At 49.3% G+C, this 21951-nt stretch overlaps 1 protein-coding gene across 1 annotated transcript; it reads right to left on the bottom strand.

Moving 5' to 3' along the window:
- Positions 1-15785: 15785 nt before the first annotated feature.
- Positions 15786-21726, bottom strand: IRF1 (interferon regulatory factor 1). The gene is made up of 10 exons (XM_010578821.1): positions 21693-21726; positions 20472-20563; positions 19456-19555; positions 19087-19263; positions 18685-18734; positions 18424-18559; positions 18119-18244; positions 17285-17328; positions 16548-16683; positions 15786-16049 (listed from the first exon to the last, which is right to left on the bottom strand). The coding sequence occupies exons 2-10, from the start codon at positions 20556-20558 to the stop codon at positions 15949-15951; spliced, it is 957 nt and encodes a 318-aa protein (XP_010577123.1). The 5' UTR covers positions 20559-20563; positions 21693-21726; the 3' UTR covers positions 15786-15948.
- Positions 21727-21951: the final 225 nt, after the last annotated feature.

Below are 21951 nucleotides of genomic sequence, written 5' to 3'. Positions count from 1 at the left end.
GATAGGTGAGAACACAAGTTACAAACTGGTGCTGAAGAAATGCTTGCAATAAAACAGCCTCTCTATAGGTGTCTTTAAACAATGTAAATCGCCGTGAGTTACAATGGGAAGAAGTGGGGAGTCCCCGTTTGGCAGAGTTACGTTAGAAATTGAACCAAAGCCGGTCTCTCTGGGTACAGCCAGGGCTGTTGGCTGCTGGCTCGTTGCATGCGGTTGGTTGTTGTGATGCTGGGATATATTTGTGTGTTTTATTTGTATGTAAATGTAAGAAAGCAGAAACATAAGCCCTCCGGTGTACTTGGCTATTCTAAAATAAACCCACACAACCACGTATTTTGAGGGAAGTAATGCAGATGCCACAACCGTAACAAGTGCAAGTGTCCCTGCTCGCAGCCTGCTGCGCCTCCTGAGCTGTCCCCGTGGGTACGAGCCTGGGGTTGCGTTATTCTGGGGGTGTCCCGTCATCCCCACGTGCAAACCCGGTATGCTCCCCTATCCCAAAGCAGCTCCTGGTGCTTTAGGTGTACGTCGGGTACCGTAGCCAGGGAGCTGCACTGCTGGGTAGGAGTTTGGTGCCAATTTGCACCAGCACTTCGGCAACTCCTCCTGGCATCCATCTGTGTTTGGGCACCAAACTGCAACGTGTCACCTGGACCTGCAATGCTCTTTACTCTGCATCTTGCTTCTGTCCTTACACAGTCACTTACTACACCAAAATAGTCCCTAAAACCTAGCACAAGTAACATCCTTCTGGTTTTAGTATTTTCTCACCAGTCTTTGCAACTGAGAGGTTACTTTCCCTAGTGCGGTGTTTGCACGAGAGGGAAAATGCCATCTTAAACAAGAAGTGCCCCGTGACTCAGTCCCCACACGAAGGTGGGTTTCAATTGTCACCCTGATACCCTCGGCAGTCCGGAGTCTGGCTTGCACATCTCGCTTTCCCACTTGTTATAAAGTGGGAGTGATTGTGCGTGAAAGGAGGTGCCTGGATGTGAAACCAGCTGAGAAATATCCCGGCCACTTCTCTTTTCCCATCAGTAGATATTGCTTCAGTTCCCATTTCCTAACACTGCCTCTTTCATCGGCTTCAGGCCCTTTTCACCACTTGCTTGCCAAGGATTTCTAAGCCTTGGACCAAGACATTCTTCAGCTATTTTAAATTAAATCTTTGATATTCCTATTGCATTTTGTCTTCAAATGGGCATTCATCATCCTGTCCACAAAATTTTTCCCTCTTTTCTAGCAATACAAACTAGAGTAAGATACTTACACCATGCTTTCTGCAAGGCTATGGCCACAGAAATAATCTCTGTCCTCCTCTCCTCTTGCCTACACCTGACTTTTCCCCACTCTTCCTTTTAGCTAGACCCGTCTGCCAGCTTTCTCTTTTATCAAACCTTGTGCCACTGTCCTTTAATATTAAAGTAAACGGGACACCAACTTGCATCTCAAATACCCTGTAAAATCTGCCAGTCTCAGACCATTAGAAAATTGCTCGGATACTTGCAGTGAATCAGACTGGAGTTGACGGAGGGATACCTGCAGCCACGCTCCCATCATCTCATCGCTATATTGCTGCTTCTGCAAGTTTGTAGGTTTGGTGGTACTTAATTAGTTCTGGTTCCACCACAGTGCCCAGGGGTGTTTTCCAGTGCAGATGGTGCTGCTGTTCTGGGATTGTAGAGCACAGCAGTGAGGAGGAGGAGGAAGAAAGAGGTTCTCCTGATGACGGAACACGCACCCAAGGTCTGGGTGTTAACTCTTGCTCTGAAGGTGCCTGTGCTTTCTCTCCCCCAGGCTGTTAGACTGAACACACCTCCTGTCTGTAGAAGCTAATGCAATTCAATGCTGATTTTGGCCAGGAAGCACTCTTCAACATAAAAATTCAGTAAGAATTTGCTTGTTTCCCAGACACTCTTCACGAGGCACTGCCAGAAAGGAGCAGATTCAGACCCAAGCCACCTTTGGGCTCTGACAGCCCAACGCTGCATCACCGAGCTGGTCCCTCCCCACCCCAACCAGCTTCTGCACCGCGGTGCTTTGCACCCTGATGGTAAACCAGGTGGGAAAGCAGTAGGAAAGCTCAGGCTGGAAATGGTGGGAGTTTGGGACCCTGAGTGTGCTCAGCTGGCCCTGCAGCAGCAACAGCCTCAGCTGCGTGGTTACCAGCGGCTGTCCCCAGCCCCTGACCTTTGGAGCTATTCTTTTCAGAGCTGTAAGGAAAAGGAAATAGGAAGTAGAGCTGCTGTAATTTTCTACACTATAATTTTCTGCATTTTTCTACACTGCTGGGTTCTGGTATGCTCAGATGCCTTGCTCTTTACCTTGCAGGTGTTTTGCGTTTCCATGTGCATTTGAATGCTGTCAGCAGCAGCTGTAGCTCTTCGCCGGAGCTCAGCACCCTCCCATACTCTGGGGTTTCTCTGGGTTTTCTCAGTGGCTGCATCCTGCTATCAGCAAGGGCTTTACAGGGATGTTATTTAGCCCAGGGAGGAAGGAAAGGAGCCAGTAGATCCATTTATCTGAAAGCAGGGCTCCTGGGGCAGCAGGGCCAGCTCTACAAAGCCCTGGCTGTAGGCTGAGCAGGATCTGTCCCTGCAGCAATGAGCAGCAGAGCCAGGCTGGGAGCCTGCATCACATGAGCTCCTCTTTGTACCAGGTACTCTGATATCATTTGAAATATTTATTGCTTGTTTCCTAAGGATAGGAGTGGTTGAGAGAAACCAGGAGTGTGGTCCTGATGGTGGGCATGGACTGGTTTGCTGATATCCTGGGGTTAGAGAGGAGACCCCAAGCTGATTTACTGGGCCACTGGGTTGAAAAATAAGGGCAGGTAAACTACAGGGTCTGGGGTTTAATAATTCTGTTGATCTGGGGTTTCCAATGCCTGTTTTAGAAACATATCTAAGGAATTTTGCATCTTGTTGTTTGAGCTACATGTGGTTTAAAAATGCTGCAGTTGTTCTTGGGTTTAATTCCATTTTACCCTCAGAAGATTAGTAAATAAATATAATTATTTCCATGCAGTGGGTGCTGTGGGCTATCATTGATTACCATGAATCAAAATGATTGAAGAGCATTACTGAGTGCCCTGAAAAGGACAGGAAAACATTACTGGAGCTGCCTGCTCGGATGTGTCTCTAGCACATTAAGAGTGTTGCATTTTAAGACAAAATGAAACTGTTTCGTTTGGGTGTTGGTTTTTTGGGTTTTGGTTGGGTTTTTTTTTGTTCATTCATAGTAGAAGCCAAACTCTACTGGCTCTAGTTTTTCCTTTTTTCTTTTTCTTATCAGTATTTCTGGATTTTCCTCTCTTTCTTTCACTGCACCTGTTCTTTTCTTTGTTTCCACTGTCCAGGACACTTGTCCTGCATATTTCTCCTGTCCTCCTGTTGCAATGCTCTGGATGGGGCCAAGCTTCTGCCCCTGTGTGAATGGGGATTTCATGCAAACAAGGAAAGAACTTCCAAGGCACTGAATGCCTCTTCCTGACCTGTTGGTGCCAATTGCCCTCTGCTCCTGTATACCTCAGTAGGAAATGAGGAATTGTCTACTGTGGCTTATTGTAGTAATTAGGCATATTAAAAGTGCCTTCAGAGAAGCTTTCCCTGTTGTATAGAGGGCAAGGGATCCCTTGTGCTTTAGTCTTCTGCACCTAGATTATTTTGAGAGGTTTCCTGAGAAAATAAAAGCACTTGTGAGCACAGCTGCAATACAACCAAAGCCTAGGGCAGGCAGGGCTTCCCAAGACTTGGTGGAATTGCTGGTCGTGCTCTCCTCAGTGTTCCTCTGGAGATGGAAACAGGGGTGAGCAGACGGACCTCTGTGTCTGCCAGCAGCACCAGCCTGTGAAGGTTATTCCCCCCTTCCCCTTCAGTGAAAGCTTTTGGTCTGATATTTCTTGGTTCAGGGGGGTGGGGGGAGTGTCTTGTTATTGATGATTCAGCTTTCCTCAGTGAGTTTAGAGTCTTTTTTTTTTTTTTGGAGTTTGATGAAGCAAATATGAAGGCAGTACCTCAGTGCGTAGAATGCCATAGCTAGTGTGAAAGACTATGGTAGAAAGGCCATGTAAAGTCTGATAGGGATTCACCTCTGCTTTTGAAGCTGATATAGATGGTTTCACCTGGGAGCTTTATTATGCTGTTGCCCTTCTGTGCAGCCGGGAAACCTCATATAACAAGTGAGGGAATAGCCACCGATAGCTGTGCTTCTATAGCTGTGAGGTGTGGAAGAATAGGAGACTTACTACCAGACCTTAACTGAAACATAATCAAAACTTAACAAAAAAAGAGCTTTCCTGAAAGCATGGTCTGGAAGCCAGCTGCTGATTAAATAAAGGTGATAAACAGGTGGTAAATCAGGGCACTAAGCAGGAGGAGAAAGCAAAGAGCTTCTTATGAGCTGTACCACCTGCGATGATCTGCTTGCTGTTGGAAGAACATAGCAGAGTAGTCTTGTAGGATAATTCCTGTGGGCAAGGACTTTGGGAGGACTCTAGTCCAACCTCCTGCTCAAGCAGGGTCGGTCACAAAGTCATACCGAGTTGCCCTGGGCTGTTTCCAGTCTTGGATGGAAACCTCCCTGGGTGACCTGTCCCACTGCTGGGCTGTCCTTGCAGGAAAAAACATCCCCTGACATCCAGGCTGAACCTCTCATTTCAGCTTTTTCCCCTTGTCTCTTGTGCTCCTACCATGCACCCTCAGAAGAGCCTGGCTCCACTTTCTCCGTGAGCCCCCCCAAAGCCTCTCCTCCAGCAGAACAAGCCCCCCTCGTCTCCCAGCGAGGGCTCTCTGCCCCTGGCTGTGCTGGTGGCTTCAAGCTTTTGGGGCTTGTTGCTCCAGTTTGTCAATGGCTTTCTTGTACTGGGGGCACTCAAAACTAGATGTGGTATTCTAGGTGTGATCTACCGAGTGCTGGGTGGAGGGGATAATCCCTTCCTTCGACCTACTGGGTCTCCTTCTGTTTGTGTGTATCGATGGGGAGGTCTGAGTAGATGAGCCTGTGTGAACTGGAGACCAGAGCAGGATGTCACCTGGTGCTCTGAGGTGCAGAGCAGAGCGGTGGAAGTGCTGAATTGGGGCACGAATCGCAGACATGCTGAATTTGGCATTCCTGCAACTGCAGCAGCTGGGGCCGGGGCTGCCCCCGCGGCACTAACCCTCCTGTGCTGGTGACTGACAGCAGCAATCAGCCTTTCCTCTGTGCTTCTTGCAAGTGTTGCAAATAATGTTGGTGAAGCGTATTTTTAAGTGACAATATGTAATGTGTGGCTTTTGCACAGGAGACCTCCCAGGAGCTCTTGTGGGCAGGGGGTTCTCATGCAAAGCCAATGCTCTCCAAGTGTGGAGGTCTGTCGTCTTGTCTCTGCTGCACGTGGCCTGGTGACCCGAGGCAACGCAGTCTGCTGGGTGCTTGGTGGGTATGGACTTGGTGGGATAACTGAGCGCCTGGAGGGCTAAGAGTGAAAATAAATGCTTATGCAATGATCAGCCTGCCAGATCTGTGGGGTCACGAGTAATGGTCGAGTCATTTCTCACCCGGCTGGTGAGATGTGGAGCGGAAGGAAAGGATAGATCCATATTAGCTGTAGGGAAAAGAGGATATCCAAGGAAGCAAATTCTTGGTTCTTCAGGTATGGCCTTACCTGATGCCCACAGGCACTTCTGGCAACACTCCTGCTGCAGTGGCACTAGACTGCACACTCCAGTTAGGCATGCTATAGAGACATGTTGATAGAAAATGGTTTAGACTAAATCTACATTGGCTATACAAGCATTTTTACTGCCACCTCCCCAAGCAAGACAGGGAGTTTTCAATTACAGAATTGCAAACAGCCACACAGGACGCACCCTGATTTATGCATTAAATACCAGGAAAAGCTTAAGTTCTGTTTGTTGCTTAGCAGATGGTGACGGTTGCTCCAGCATGTGAAATATTTCATGCCTGACACCTCAATTCAGGAAATAGTGGTTTGCTCAGCAGAGGTGCAGGAGGCAGCAAGTTGTTATCAAGTATAACATTAGCGTTTCTCGTAGTTTTTCTCAATTTAGTGAGTTTGTTTTCCAGAGCAGAAGGCTGTACTGGACTCCACACAAAGGGCAGTGGTGTAGCCCAGGTGGCACGTGCAGGCTCGGGACACCCGCCGCAGAGGACACGTCCCAAGTGCCAAGCTCGTGAGTGTTTTGTTGGGTTTTTGACACCGTAGCAAGTTCGTTTTCCTGCAGGGCTGGGCTTGCGTCCTGCAGACCTCAGTCACTGAGTTCCTGTTCCTCAGACGCAAGGTGCCTGAGGTTTGCTGAACCGCAGCGAGTTCATTGTGAAACTGTGCCACCAAAGTGGCTCCAGCCGCCCCTGCGTTGTTATTCTGTAAAGTGGGGCGAAGTCAATCCCTTCCAGGCCCTTAGCAAGAAGTTGGGAGATAAGCGCAGGGCTGTGCTGAGCGGATGCTTTGCCCATCCCATGGCTGGGAGGGCAGCGGTGGGTTTTCTGCACCATCCTCTCGATTTTGAGGAGAGAGCCGTGGTAAGGACAACACCTGGCTCCTCTGTCTCACAACTTGCCAGGTCCTGCACTGAAAGCAAAAAGAAACAAGTTGGAGGACCAGCATCTTCCTCCTCACCTTTACAAGAGCCATGTGAAAAGGTCATGGAAATGATGGAGCGGCTCCTTCCAGCCAAGGGCTCCGGGGAGGCTGGAGCGCAGGTCCCCGTTGTCTGCCGGCACGGCTGCTCCCACCGCTTCTGCGGCTGCAGAGACCTAATTTCTGAAGCACTTGGCGTGGGTTTGGCGAGCACTGAGAACCCGGGAGAGTTGTGGAGCTGGGGCATTGCAGGCGAGCTGGGGCTCTGCGCAGGTGGCCTTCAGCCAGCCCGTTTGAGACGGCCAGGGATGCAAAATCCCTGCAGCAGCCAAGCAGTGAAAGGGAGCTGGTTGCTAAAAGGGGAGCATTGCCCACCTGTGCCTCTCCCACAGGGTACAGGACAGCATTTGGCAGTTCCCAGCGTGGCAGGGAAACACCTCTGCTGCAAAGCGATCCCCACAGCCTTTAAACAGGGCTTGGAGTATAAGTTACTCTTGTTCATGGCAAGAACCTCCCCCAGGGCAGTTAGCTGCTTTCCCTGGAATACAGAAATTTTGGCTGACTGTAAGGTACCATGCAAAGCGTCCACATGGCACAGCATCAACTCTCCAGCCTCAGCACTGGGAACAGTCGGGTGTCAGCCGTGGGGTGCTGTGTGCGGCTCCCCGACCCAGGCAGGGTCCTGCCACCATCCCGCTGCGGGGTTCCTGCAGAAGGGGCAAAAGCAGAGTCATTCCTGGGGAGAATGCCTTGAAAGGCCACCCGCTCAGCCTGGCTGTGCTGCTCCATGGCAGCAGGGGATGGGACCCTGACGTGGAATACAGAAAAATGTTTTGCCAAGGCTTCCTCATACCTATGCACAGTTCGAGGGCTGTCTACACTCCCTAAGGCCTCGATGCTCATGTTATGTAAAGGCAGGTGCACTGTAATCAAAACACTGCAATGAGTTGCTTCTCTCAAGATGCTAATGAGGTAGAAGATTTGCTACCTGTTTATCATGAGTAAAACCCCAGAGGAATGTCAGCTGGGGTCTTTCCCCTGCTGAGTTGTTCATCAGGGATGGGGATGAGGGGCTTAGCCTGTGCTTCCAGCAAAGCTCTCCATGCTTCTCCATGAGGAATTGCTGTTTTGAGGAAGGGGAATTTTCCTGAAGACAGGAATTATAGTCAGGCTTTGCCTTGGCTTTACTACCAGCGCATGGACGTGGCTTTCATGTGCCACTACCTGTCTCGGAGTGGAGGTGCGGGAGGCGTTCAGCTGCAGGGACAACATCGGGTTCTGAACTGTTGGGATGAACCCAGCAGCAAACAGGATCTAGGAATTAAGGCCCAAAGTTTAGTCATCTTTGCACACAGCTGGGCAAGGGTGTAATCTAGGTGGGCCCAAGCCTTTTAAAATCAATGGGAAAAGCTCCTGTTGCCTTTAGCTCTAAGGGAAGATAACACTAAGTCAGCTAAGAAAGGCCAGTTTCGGTAATAGTGCCTTAATTAAACACACCAGCAATCTGAAATCTGGTCAGTCACAAGATGTAAATTAAAAATAGGTCCAAGAACATACCTATTAATTGCTGTGGGTTTTTTAAATCCTCTTCCTCTTGTTGATGATAGCTGTCCTCTCCCTGCCTCATGGAGAAAAATGAGACTGGCTGATCACCCGTGCATGGGAACTGTGTGTGTAGCATCGGTGAGCAGTGCTGGTTTGGACCATTCCCCTGGAATAGCCTGGTAGCATTTTGCATGGCAGCTGGGAAGCAGCTTGTTTCTGATGCAGCTAATTGTAAAACATTTACAGCTCTTGTGGTTCAGATAATATTTTGTAGGCAGCATCTAAGATGCTTTTGCTATGGCTCGGATGCAGTTGTTGATTGTTGGTGTGAGCTTGATGGATGTTATGCATTAGTGGATACAAACTACATGAGGTTTCTTGATGTGATGTGGCTTGTGCTGGGATTTTGGCGTGCAGCCTGAGATGATACAGCCATCACATGAACATTAGGCAAATGAAGCACAGCTTTGCTGTGGACCCAGCCTGCACTGGGTGAGCTGGGACCTCATCGTGGGGTGAGGGCAGGAGCCATGTGGAGCTACGGGGCAGAGCAAATGGTGGCATGAATCACTCGCACCGAGGTAAGTCGCCCTGGTACACCCCTGGGAAAGTCTGTCCGTGGGCTTCCAGAAGTGTGGGGTGCGGCACACGGAGCAGGAGAAACCCCAGTGAGGGTCTTCCAAAGCTGATGGCAAAGGATTGCTCCGGACAGGAATGGCAGTTGCTGGATATAATACTGAATTATTATTTCCATGTGAAATGTGTATGTGCTAACATGGTTCACTTGCTGATTTTAAATAATGCCACTGGTAATCTATGCCATCGCCCTCCAGGATTTTGTAAAAACATCCTAAAACCCAGCCACAAGGCTGGGAACTGGCCAGCATAGTCCACACTCTGCTCTCTACTCCCTCTTCTTTCTTCAGCAATGAAGTTTGTGAAAACAAAGTTGTACCTGTCTGGACTTGGCTTCCCAATTAGCTTCTGCCTGAAGACTGTTGGTGAAGTCTTTATAGTATTTAGATCATGACAGAGCAAACAGTGAAACATATTCTTGCAATGCAGATGTTAAAACTGGGCATGTTCAGTGTTTATGCCTGTGGTTAGCCTGGGTCTTGTTATTTAATAGCCCTGCTTGCAAATAGCTAATATGCGTAATGCTTGTGCTAGATTCATTTTGAATTAGGGCCAGCATCCTTATGCTCTTTTCCATCCTTCATTCTCTGTGCTATCACTGCTAAACCACTGCATGCTTGGAGAGGAGCAAAACCTCCATCTACTTTCCAGTTGCCCAGAGCTCCTCAACCATTATCCTGTCTTCCTCCCAGTGAAACCTGCCTTTTAACTATTCCCTCGCTTTTGTATTTTTAACCATTGCTCCATGCAAACAGAGAAAACAAAGTCCTTCCCCTTGCCACTGTCTGACAAGGCATCTGTTTCTGCTAAGGCAGTCATGTAAAGCTGGCGAGGTTGAATTCCCCTGGAAGATCCCCAGAAGCTGCTGCACACATCTCAGCTTGCCCCAGCGTTTCTGTGCTTTGATGCTGTGGCCACGTGCCTGCAGCGTAGCGTGTCGCAGCCGTGCAATGGGGAACAATGCACAACAGGCAGTGTGAAATTTCCTATACCGAAATAGGCTGTGAGTTCATCTGCGATGGCTGAGCATCCTCTGCGCAGGCATCGACAGTCGTCGTCGTTCAGGGTGCTGTATAAGTATCCTGTACACAGTATGTATACGTGTTGTATAAGTAACGCGCGTTGCTGCTGTTCTGGCCCAGGATCCGGGTGCTGCTTGCCAGGGAAGAGCCGCCAGCAACCTGATGTGCCACCAGCTCAGCCTTCTCCTCCTCTCTGGTTTTTGGCAGCTGAGGAGACACTGGTAAGCTGCGAGAGGCAGGTCTGTGCTGCGCAGGCTGTGCTGGTATCTCACCCCTAACCCAGCCTGGCATCCCTCGCCGGTGGCTCCGCTGGCAGATGACAGCGGCTGCGGCCAGCTGTGCCCGGGCTGGCCGGGTACCGACTGTCAGGCCCTTCAGAGGCTTCACGGTGAAGTTTCTCTATGAATCGTGAGCAAAACGAATGGGGCGGATCATCCTGAAGGTGAAGAGGCTGAAGGGAGCCCGACCACTTGCGTCAGCTGTCAGGGCAGGGAGAGACGCTGGGTCTGCTGTCCTGTTTGCTCCCTGCAAATTGGATTCCTTATTCCTGGAAATCTTCTGATAACCCTTGTCCGATGCCTATTCCATCCATGCATTTGTCCCGACTTTGTTTACCAGCCTGATATACCAGAAGGGAGCATTAACTGCCTTTGTACTCATGCAGAGGCAGACCCTGGTAACTTCTGGCACCCGAGTCCCAGCCTGCACTAGTTTTGGATGGGGGGGTGATGAGATCTGCCCCCCTTGCCCACCCCCTGGTCCTCATTGTCTCCTAGCTCTGTGGCTACAGATCCTCCTGGCTTCCCTGTCCTCCTTGTTACTCCTGTCATGCTGTCTGTGGTTGGGCACTGCTCTTCACCTTGGTCAGCAAGGCAATTAGTGGAATGAGCGTATGACTGTCTGTGCCTGGCAGCCCCCAGTCCTTAATACTGTGGTTTGACACCTCTGCTTACATCCAGCTGGTGACCAAATACATCTGCCAGCAGGATGAGCAGGTTTTCTAGGTTTTGGATGATTTTTGGCTTCTGCTGGCTCAGGTTCATGTGGCCTGTGAGCGTTCAGCTCGGTGGCAGTGCGTGCCATGCTCTCGTTTGAACTCTGGAAGGGGCCATGGGAAGATTTCCCCATCCCTTCCCAGCAGCTCCGGGTGGCCACCCGCAGCCCAATGTGCCAGGGAACCACACTGGCTGAATTTGCATCCTGACGTTATTGGAACAGAAAAGACCAAAGGTTAGAGTGTGCAAGTAGCTTGAGCTACACACAGCGTGCTGCCTGCATGAACATGCTTTTGTTATTGTTTGTTTCGCACATGGGAAGGATGGGGAGGGACAGGGGTGAGTTTAATGGTGAGAGAAATAATGAAGAGGATGGGGAAAATGTAGGAGGGAAAGGAGCTCTGAAGTGCAGTGCTATGGTGGAAGTGAGTACAGAGTCGACTGAAGCACTTGGTGTAAGAGAAAATACAGCTTAGATACAATTTGTCCATGAAAATGTGACTTTCCTCCCTTTCTAGGGAAGACTTTTCCCCATCTAACTCTAAAACTGACTTTTCTACAGACAATACTTCTTCCCTTGGCCCTCCTAAGCCTCTGGGAGAGGTTTCTGTCCTGCAGAAGTTTCTGTCCTCCTTGTGTTGTACGTACAAACATGGGGGGGGGAAAATGGACCCTTGGGGAACTGGAGAGGAAGAATGATCCAGCACAACAGCAGAGAAATAAAGTTTGCAGTCCAAGATATTTGGTTGCTATCTAAGCAATAGTTTGCCTTTGCACCACAAACAAATATTCCACTATTTTTTGCAGTTATAAATTCATACCTTTGGTCCGAAGCACTGCTATCCTTTATAGGTGTGATACCGTAAATCATGTGACTGCCTGGAAATGTGTCCAACTATCAGGATTCAATCACGATGGCAAATAAAGGTGAAACACTAATTGCAGGCTCTGCTGCCTGGCTGGCAAATCTCACGCAAGGTGCCACTGCTCTGGGCAGCCAAGAGCAAAAGACTCCTTTAGGCAGCACCTTTAGGTGTTGAGCTGCTCACAGGTTGCCCCTAATGAGTGATTAAATTACAAGCAATGTGCAAAGCAGACCACAGGGGAGGAAGTTATGTTCCCCTCTAATTATGGAAGGGCATTTTAACAATCCATTTGGACAAAGGTCAAGGGAAAAGCAACAACTCTCTATTTGTAGGTCAAGGGTTTTTACTAGGAAAAACTGCAATTAACAGATGTGTGATATCCTTGCCTCTGCAGCACTGAAAATCTCTATTGGCAAGACCAAGGCGGTCGTCTGCCACCTCAGTGCAGGATGCTGCAGCAGCAAAATCTGTGCCTGAGTTGCTGTAGGGCTTTCCCAGGTTCAGGTTGTGGGACTGTTTCTGAGACTGTCGTGTTATTTTTCAGGAGGTTTTGTCCTGTTGACATCCTAATGCTCTAAAACTCAATAAGGACAATTTTGGATTTGTTTTTAAATGGTTTCAAGGTTTGCAAGTAAGCTGCAGCCAGTGATGGTTTAAGTATGGTGTAAGTGATGGAGAGCCTCTGCTCAAGCAGCCTGCCAAGCCTGCAGGATTAGCTCCATTGATTTCCCAAACGATGACTGATACAACTTGTTTTTCTTTTCCACCATAGAGAGGTGATCTCTATTTTTACAACAGTTGTATTGCCTGTAGATCTTTCTCACCGCCAGGCAAGGTTCATAGCACAAGAAAGAGCCACTTGCCCTTCAAGCCCTGCCCATAAAAACTTTCCTTTTATTACTTTCCCTGGGTTTGGCAGGGGTGAGCTCTCTTCCATGACCTGCTCTCCTGGCATGTAATTACTTCCCAGCTCAATGTAGCTGTGTGCATGTTAAAGGTGAAAACAACTCTTACTCCAACACAGGATAGCCAGCTGAAGTTTACTGGGTATGAAGAGCTTGATTAGGATAGGCAAGTGCAGAAGAAGTCAATGTCAAGGTTTTAAAATTGTTTTCATTGCATAGCCTATGCAGGAGGTTTATCCTAAAGAGTTCATGATGCTCCTCTGGGTACAAGCAGCCTAAAGGTCTCCTTAGTTGGCACTGGGAGAAGAAATATTGCTTCTAGAAACCCCATCTGCCCCAGAGGTGATGGAGGAGCCAGTCAGGCATCGACACGGTGCAGCAGCCTCTGAGTCTCACTGGGGTTTGGCAAGTCACATCCCTCTTGAGCTGGAGAGCTCAACTCTGCTTTTTTTTTTTTTTCCCCCTCCTCCCAAAGAGTTCAAAACAACAGAAACAACAACAAAATACTTTGAATTTGGCAGTTACTCACCCAGTGAAGCAACTGGATGGATAAATGCCACCCCGTCATGAGACTTCACCACTTTTCACTGGCAAAATACCTAATGTGCGGTCAGTCAGGCAGGTACCTTGGCAGGTGATGAAGGAAAGCATCTCTTCTGTCCTGGTAAAAACACACTTGGAGCGTGTCTGTGGTCCCTGGGTGACACATACTAGCTGCTGTTCTCTTCTGTCCTCAGATCTTGGTCAAATCTTTTTATCTGTGAGAACTTAAGTGCTGGTTTTTTGTATCTGAGCATAACTGTGAAAAACCTGCTCCTTTTAATGCATGAATGGACAGATTAATGTCTACCTTATTTTTAGCACTGTTCGCATCATAGAAAGTTTCCCTTCTCTCTCCCGCCTCCTCCCCCATGCGTAACAAACTTGCAGCAGTTCCTAAACAAAACCGATTGCCCCTGGTTGTGTTGACGGCACTGAGCTGGTGTCCCTTCCCGGGCGTACAGCGGTGGCTCTGGACCCAGCAGCCCCACGCTCTCTCCTTGGCAGTAGCTGCCGCTGCAGCTGGCCAGGGCATAAATCTGGTCTGGTGGGTGATTTCTTTGCTCGTGTACAAAAAGTTCCTGCTCTAGATCTGCATCGGGGAGTCGTGCAGGATTTTAGGTGGGTGTGATCCGAGGCAGCCGTGCCCCTGGTCCCCAGGGGGGATCCTGGCTGGCCGGATCCCTTCCTGGGAGGTGGACCCTTGGGGCAGATACCCTGCCAGGGATTGTGACTGCCATGGGGGGGGACAGCAAGGACATCACCCCCCCCAGGCTGCCACCCACGCGGAGCCAGGATGAGGCGCAGGAAGCTGCTCTCTGCCTGGTGCCACCTGGAAGGGTGCTGCCTGCCGCTGCCAACTTTGGGCTGTCTCAGAGATAGGGCCAGTTAATGACTAACAGGCACCGCAAGAACCCTGCCCAGCCTCTCCCTGCCCGGGCTGCCCATCCACCTTGCTGTGCCGTATCCAAACTGTGCTGGATTTGAGCCTCGCCACCACCTGCTTCCTTATTTTTTCCCTTGGTAAACCCCACATCTGTCCCCACATGTGTGCAGTTCGAGTCGCAGCGGAGCCTCTGCCAAAAGCGGTAGGAAATGTCTGCTGTGTTCCTGCCCTTTGAGTTGGGTCTTCCTCTCCTGCAGCCTGATATTCTCCTTGCTCTTGCTCAGTGAATGAAGTTATTCCCCAAAGGCCATCACGACCCAGCTTTGTTCAGTACGGGGGTTTTCCAGGCAGTGTCAGGTGCTGGTGGCTGCAGCTGGAGACACGTTCCCTCAGCCACATTTGTCTCTTGTCTCCCAGCCCAGACAATGCAATGTCAGACCTTTCCAGCCTGAAATTATGGCAAATGAATAAAATATACAGGGGAAAACCAGCTTGCTTTCCCCTTGCCTTCTGAATTGTGCATACACTTTCTTTTTAGGCAAACCGGAGATATTTGGCTAGGTCTTCACTGCTCTTATCACAGAAGCTGGAAGTGTTGCTGATAGGGACATCATAGCAGGGACTTGGTGGTGCATAAGGTTTTTTTAATAGCATAGCCTTTAACCCTGCTGTAAGTTAGGTCTGACAGTTGCAGATGATGGCAGATAGAAACCATCTATCCCACACATGCACAGGACTGGGGCTTCCCTTCCCAGGACAAGCAGGATTCCACCCATCAGCTGCACTGGCAGGGGGGTGGAAAACAAGAGCAAACTGTACTAAATTCCCTGTGCTTTCATGACTCATGAAAAAAAAAAACCTCCAACTGTCTCTGTCACATCTGTTTGGGTATTTTCAAGGAATCCAGAATGCATTCTCAGAGCTCTCCCATGAGAAAAAGTAAACATGTCATATATAAAACATCTTTATTAAAACAAATATACAATGTGTTATATACAAAAATAAAATGTACATGAAAATAGTCTATAACAGCTTAGTGATTTGATTCCTATGTATTACACACAAACTAGAACCTCTTCCACCCTGCACTCTCCTGCACACACTGGCCCAGGGTGGGTCTGCAGGGTGTTACAGCTCCCATGACTGCGTACAGTACTGTAGGTATCCTGGTAGAGTGGTAGAAGGGATCTCAGGCATGGTATAAATAAAGAGCTCTGCCCCATCAGTGCAAAAATTGTTTCATGTGGCAGCTCTTCAACTATTATATGGAAATAGATACGGCATGCCTACAAGCAGGTAACATCCTATGAGGGGGTCTGGGTAACTGTACTATGTAGAAGCAAAGCCTAAACTGAATTTTCACATTTTATTGGTCTAAACTATTTACACAGTTTAAAGTTGAAAGATCCAAAAGATGAACTACATGATGGAGTAAATCAAAGAAGAGAGGGCCAGTTAGTGCAATTTTTCTAAGTATAATGACAGTCGTTAAGCTCAGTATCACCAGTGTTGCACAAGTAAGCAGCAACCCAAACTAATAGGTAAGAGACTCAGTTGCAGTGTCTCTCCTAAGCACTCCATGGGTAAAGTGCTCATCGCATCTCGTGCCGGGAGGACGGTAACGTCCTCCCCTGGCCTCTGGCACACGGTCAGTGGTACCCACCAGGTCAGACCCCACAGCACATCAGCAACCCCCCAGCAAAAGCTTCACCTCCGAAGCAATGACAAGGTGCGTACTGTGGCTGAGCATCTTTGGTGCCAGGAGTCCTGCTAGTGAGATGGGAGTCCTTTTTTTTTTTTTTTTTTTTTCTTATAATGGAGTTTTTCTTGCTAACCTTTTCAGTCCTAAAAGTTAAACGGAATATAAAAGCTACGGTCTTTGTTCAGTCAGTAACAAACAACTTCTTCCATTTTCTTCAGGCTTGCCAAAGTTTCTACTCAAGAGCAGTTTGTGGTCAGAGGAAGCCAGGGCTTTACAAGCCACAGGGAATGACTTGCATGGTAGGTCTCACTGTCTCCAGCCAGGAGAAGTCTAGACTGCTTTTCTGGTCTAAGAACCTGAACTCCAGCTCTCCTAGACAAAATAAAACAAGAATGAGTACTGAATCACATACAGCAAGAGCAAAATAGTGTATACGTGTGTGTACATATATATACATACAGAAAAAAAATATATAAAAAATTGAAAGATTTCTCAGATGTGAGTAAATACCTTAGACTAATATTTTGCTAAAATACTTCAAACGCTCTCTGTTAAACAGTCCTGTTTAAGCTATTGCTTGTGGAAATTCTTCAGTTACATTGCAAGGAGTTTCTGAAAGCTGACATAACTTACATGTGTATAACCCTAGGACAAATCTCTAGTATGCTCTTACTGGAGGCATTTTTCACCTTTTCCTTTTTATCAACAAATTCCTTACAGCCTTCCAACAGGCTACTTGGAAATCTCAGAACACAGGGATGTGTGAATCCCCTATTTGTTTTGCTCCCTCCCAATTAGTGTCTTGCATGAAAACCCTGGTCTGCATCATCCTGTGGCATTGACCATCAGTGATAACTGAGAAGTCTGTACCTGAAGTTGTGTCGATCTCCCCATCCTGCTCCTTGTAGCTGTAAGTGCTGCATATGCTCTGTGTGCCCGGCTCGTTGGTGAGAAAGCCTTTCCCCCCAACGCTGGTGGTGTGCCAATCTTGGGCTGGTTCAAGCAGCTGTAAGAGAATAAGGAGACGGTAAAAACTGCTCTTTTTTCTGTGGGTGCAGTGTTTTATTCCTTCCCCTTAATTAGAAGACAGGTAAGCAAAAAAGATCATATTATATCTCCTCATGCTATGTTATATAAAACTTGTTTTACTCCCAGTTAAAAAAAAAAAGTTAATGCAAAACAGGGAGGGCTGGAGCACCTTCGGTGATGAAACCCCCATCTTATCAGTGGGATGAGCGTGACATGTCTGGAAACTCAGATTAAGCGCCACGTGTCAGAGGTGGAGGGAAGGGCAAAATAAAACAGTTTAGAGAACCTTTGCAGACTCTAACAGAGCAACCTCTACTTCTAGGAGTACTCAATAGCTTTCTCTGACTTTCGCATGAAGAGTAAATATTTCCATGGATGTGCAAACATGAGCTGGAGAGGACAAAGTAGCTGCCTTTTTATATTGAATTTTTCAGGCTTCCTCATTAAATAAGGGTCTTGGATTACATAAGTGTATGTCCAGCTCATAGAGGACTGGATCAGATAGCTGCTTCCCTTCCTCTCTTGGTGCAAACAGGAACTTTGGCCAATTTTATTCTGACCAGAAGGGCTGGTTTTACCTTAAAAATCTCCGAATTTATTTCCTCTTCATCTTCGTCCGTGACTGTTTTGTAAGGACATAAAAAGAAGAGAAGAAAATAGACATAGATGTCAACCTTTCACACTTCTGCTTCTTCACCACACAACCCACTTCATATTCTCTTGTCACAAAACACCACTACCTTCTACTTCCCCCTCCCTACGGATGACACCGAGGAGGGGCTCAGGGTTTGAGGCAGGGAGGCCCACCAGCACCTCCATGCCCCAGGCTCCCCACAGCCCTTCATCTCGGATGCTCTTCAACAAGGGCACGTTGGGGTGCAAGGCTCCAGGAGCTCAGATGCCTCCCCGAGAGTCTCCAAAGCAGAGCCCGCTTGGTACACAGGAGCAAGATGATTTTGCCGCCCGAGTGAAGAACCAGTGGGAAGCATGGTGTCCTCCACTGTCACTATTGTACCCAACTCTGTCCTGCTTCTGGCACCTCCTCCTTCCAGCTGTCCCAGTCCCAACCTCCCAGCTCGGAAAACTCTCCTCTTCTTTACAGGCTGACCTGTCCGTGCCGTCGCTTTGAGCCCGCGAGACGAAGCCTGCCCACATGTGCAAAGTAAATGGTATTTCAGAGCCTTTCACCCATCAGCAACTACTTCTGCAGGTGGCACACGCCCCTTCTGTAACCTGGCCAGTTTGGTAGCTCCAGACATCCAAATCCATCAAGTGGAGGTGTGTTTGTTTTTTCTACACGACAACTCTTGCTTCTCCTGATCCCCCAGGCACTTCTTCATCCCACTGCCTTGCCTCCAGCTTGCTTCCAATAGACCGATGAAAGACCAGGGCAGGAAAAAAGAAATACCCACCTTCCGAGGACGAAGCCAGGGGAGACACCTGGAGCTGGTAGAGGTCGTTGGTGCTGTCAGCCATGGTGATTTCCATCGGCGGCCTCCAGTCAGTCAGCGAGCCGCTCACCTCGCACGGCGAGAGGTCTGCGGGATGCACCAGGAGGAGTTGGCATTCACAGGAGAGACACAGCCACCTCTATTTCCTCCCTGCCCGTCTGACGGCTCAGCCCCAAGACTCATCTTTGTCTTTTGGCGCAGAGACTGTGGGTTTAGCACAAACGGCACTTTCCACTCTGCTCAGGGAGCTAAAAACTGAGTCTCACCTAAGGTGATGGACGAGCTCTCAACCTCCACTTCCTGCCCCGCGTAGTCATGAACGGTGTAGCCGCTGTGGTCATCTGGCAGAGGAGTGTTGGTTAGTCTTTCTGCCGACTCCTCCGTCCTCGTGTCTTCATACGACTACAAAAATAAGGGCAAAGAATGGAAGACTTGTCTAAGAATGCACAAGCTCCCATATGAAAAAAAATTAACCATGAAAACCACCAAAACCTCTAGCTTCTTCAGCTGCCTCTACAGACACATACCTTTCTCTTGCTCCTGTTTCTTGCCTCTCTTGAAGACTTTGACTTCCTTTCTGTTAAATAAAAATAAGACAAATGTGAGAAAGGGCTGCATGGGTGACATTTTAGGCAAGTGTGAGCTCTTGCAGCTTTGAGCCCTGCTCAGCAAGCTCTGCTACTGCTGTCAGCAGCAGCGAGTCCCGATTGCCTCCTAATGATGCCTTTAGGCACATTTAAAGAATTTGGGATAAAATGAACCGCTTGTACAAAGTGTTACCAATGGCAATAACCAGTGACTGACCCCAGTAGCACCGGTGCTACCAACAGGTCTGTTCTACCCCTGCCTACGCCAAGCAGGAAATTTAAGTGGTGTTAAAGCGCAGTAGTGGAAGCTGCATAACCCCGGCTGGATTGTGGAGGGCTTACCTTTCTTCTGATCCTTTGTCAGGGGAGGCAGCATCCTGTAAACCCTGACAGCACTGGAGCCTTTGTTGATGCTTTTGTCCTTCACTTCTTCGATGTCAGGCAGTGAATTCATAGCACAGCGGAAGTTTGCCTTCCAGGTTTTCGGATCAGGGTCTTTCTCGCCTACTTTATATCTTCCTATAAATAAGAGATGGGGTGAGTGTTTAGATTTTCAGTGCTAGTTCTTCCCACAAAAAAAAAATTCTTTTTCTATTTTCTCTGACATATATACTAGTAGTTAATATAACTAGCTGAGGTGTAAGTCAAGACAAAAAAATGCCGTGTTTGAGATATTCGTATGACTGATGGAAATGTAAAGCCAGCACAGACCTGTATGAATGGCCCAGCTCCGGAAAAGGCAGGCGTCTTTCTCCATGTCCCAGCCATGCTTAGCTGCATGTTTCCATGGGATTTGAAACATCATCTTATCCTGAAGTTAAACCAATAGAGACTTGAATTAAAAAAGCAGCATCGCGTGCCAGTTTGGAACGATGGCTTTAATCAAAGAATTCTCAGCAGCAGCTCAGAAACTTTATAAACCCTCTGCCCTCTATCTTAACTGAGCACCCATTGTTCCATCTGTTTTGTTCAACGCATACAAGACTTTTTAAGCGTTCTGAAACTGGGAAGGCCACATGTGGTATGGTACAGTAGAAGTAAGCAATATCGCCAATTTTATCGCAGAATCATTTAAAAGCATTGCAGCTAATCTGTCAGTGTGTCATAAGCTACAGTATATTTTCTGGGTACACTTTGGTAGAGAATCCCTTTTTAAAGTTGCCCATAAGACCCTGCAGGAATCATAAGGAAAAGGTGTTCCAGCTTAAATATCACCTCAGGCTGGATACAGAAGCTTCAGAGAAAAGAGACCTGGTTCAATAAGCCTACTGATCTCACCCTGTGCTACAGGTACAGGGATGTGCCTTCCAGACCAAAAAATACAGTGTTTCTTTCAGGCCAAATCTTAAAACTGGGAGCAACTGGGAGTGTAACAGTAGCTACTCAACTGGGACAGGAGGTGACTTGGCTCAAGTGGGCAGCAGGAGTGAAAAGGTCCTGGAGTTTTCTTGGTTCTCCATCATGTTCAAATTTCTTTTATTTTAATTTATCATTTTCCGCCTGGGAATTTTCCCAGGAGAAAAATGGAACTACTACATTCTGTACTGACCAGAGCTACCTTTTCTGAAAACAAAAATAGTTGGTTTTTAAACATAATGCCTGCAAGTTTTCTCCATGTCCTTCTTTCCTTTATGATCTTGACTTATGTTTAGTGTCCTCCGAGAATAAGGATGATTAATGATACGGAAGTAATAATAATGCTAGTAACAGTAACAAACAACCCTCACCTTGTTAATCCATATCAGTCCTGGTATTTGATTGGAATTAATCTGCATTTCCAACCAGGGCCTCATGCGCATTCTTGACACTGGCATATTGTCTATGAAAGAAATAACAGGTCAGCAAAAAACTCATCGCTATTTTAACCATTCTGCAACGTCACCCCCCTCCCTGACCCTCCGTTCCGTCAGCATTACCACTAACGCTATCGGTGCAACCAAAACTGCTTTTCCAGGGTCTTTAACTCTTTTTCAGTATCTTCCCCCTGCTCCTGGAGGGCAGCGCTTCCCGCTCTGCCCGGTGAGCACCAAAACCACCTCTCGGCTTCTAAATTCTGGAAGTGGGCTGCTCAGCTTGGCGTGGGACAGGGCAGCCCGGGAGGGGGACCCCCCCCCCCCCGCAGTTTTCCCGGGAGTGGGTGCGGGTGTCTCCCCGCGGGCACGGTCGCCTTCTTAAAAGTTTATTAATAAAGTTGCGCAAGGGAGCGGGGAGGGGGCAATCTCCCCAGTTAGCACCGCGACCGGCCCCGGCAAACAGCCGGCCCCGGCGCAGCCCTCCCAGCCCTTCCTCTGCAGAAATAATTTCCTTTTTGCGGTGGTTTATTTTTTTTTTTTTTTTTCCCCAAGACAGAGAGCCCAAGATTTCCCAAACAATACATTTCTAACTTTCACCAACAACGAGCTCGGCGGCGGGACAACGGCCCCGACAGTGCCCGCCCCGGGCTGGGGGGGAACGGGGGGGGAACGGGAAGGGACGGGACGGGGGGAGGTCAGCCAGGGCTGCCCCCCGCCGGGAACGCGGCTCCGGGCCGCGGGATCCGGCCCCGGGGCTCGGCGCTGGCACACGCTCAACGGCGGAGCGGAGCCTCCGGCGGAGCCCGCGGAGCGGCAGCCGCGCCCGGACATGCCCGGCCCCGCGGGGGGACGTGACATCCCGCCCGGTCCCGGTCCCGGTCCCCTCCCGCGCGTTGTATAAGGGACCGCGACCGCCGCCCTCCGGAGGGATGCCCGGTACCCACCCGGAGGCTGCCGGCGCGATGAGCCCCGCTCCCCCAAACCCCCTCCGCACGGCGAAAGCCGGCGCTGCCCCGTCTTGGCGAGCAAAGCCGTGCCGTGTCCCCGGGGCCGTTCCCACGGACCCCGCGGGGAGCCTTCACCCGGAGTCCCGGTGCCGTGCAAAGCAGGGGACGAACTCCGCGACGGGACGGGACGGGACACACCGCGACCCACCTCGCTGTGCCGTGCGGTGCGGTGCCTGTGCCGAGCCAAGCCAAGCCGAGCCGAGCCGAGCCGTCCGTGCCCGCTGCCCGCCGACCCGCCTCTGCCGCCCGCGGGGCGCGCCCTCGGGTATAACGCGGCGGCGCCCGGGATTCCCCGCCGCCCCGGGCCCGGCTGCGTTTTAACCAATCAGCGTCGCCGCGGGGGGCGGCCGCGCCTCCCATTGGCTACCGCCTCTAGCATCACTTCGGGGAAATCACGCTGTTGTAGC

Source organism: Haliaeetus leucocephalus, unplaced genomic scaffold (genome assembly GCF_000737465.1).
Source record: "Haliaeetus leucocephalus isolate CR32 unplaced genomic scaffold, Haliaeetus_leucocephalus-4.0 Scaffold656, whole genome shotgun sequence".
Taxonomy (NCBI): domain Eukaryota; kingdom Metazoa; phylum Chordata; class Aves; order Accipitriformes; family Accipitridae; genus Haliaeetus; species Haliaeetus leucocephalus.
This window is presented reverse-complemented; position numbering and strand designations above follow the sequence as displayed.

Coding starts and splice junctions, on each gene's coding strand:
- IRF1 (XM_010578821.1), bottom strand. CDS start 20,558: ATGCCAGTGTCAAGAATGCGCATGAGGCCCTGGTTGGAAATGCAGATT. Junction 19,264..19,455: donor GAGCTGGGCCATTCATACAG/GTCTGTGCTGGC, acceptor TCTTATTTATAG/GAAGATATAAAGTAGGCGAG. Junction 16,684..17,284: donor TAAATTCGGAGATTTTTAAG/GTAAAACCAGCC, acceptor ATTCTCTTACAG/CTGCTTGAACCAGCCCAAGA.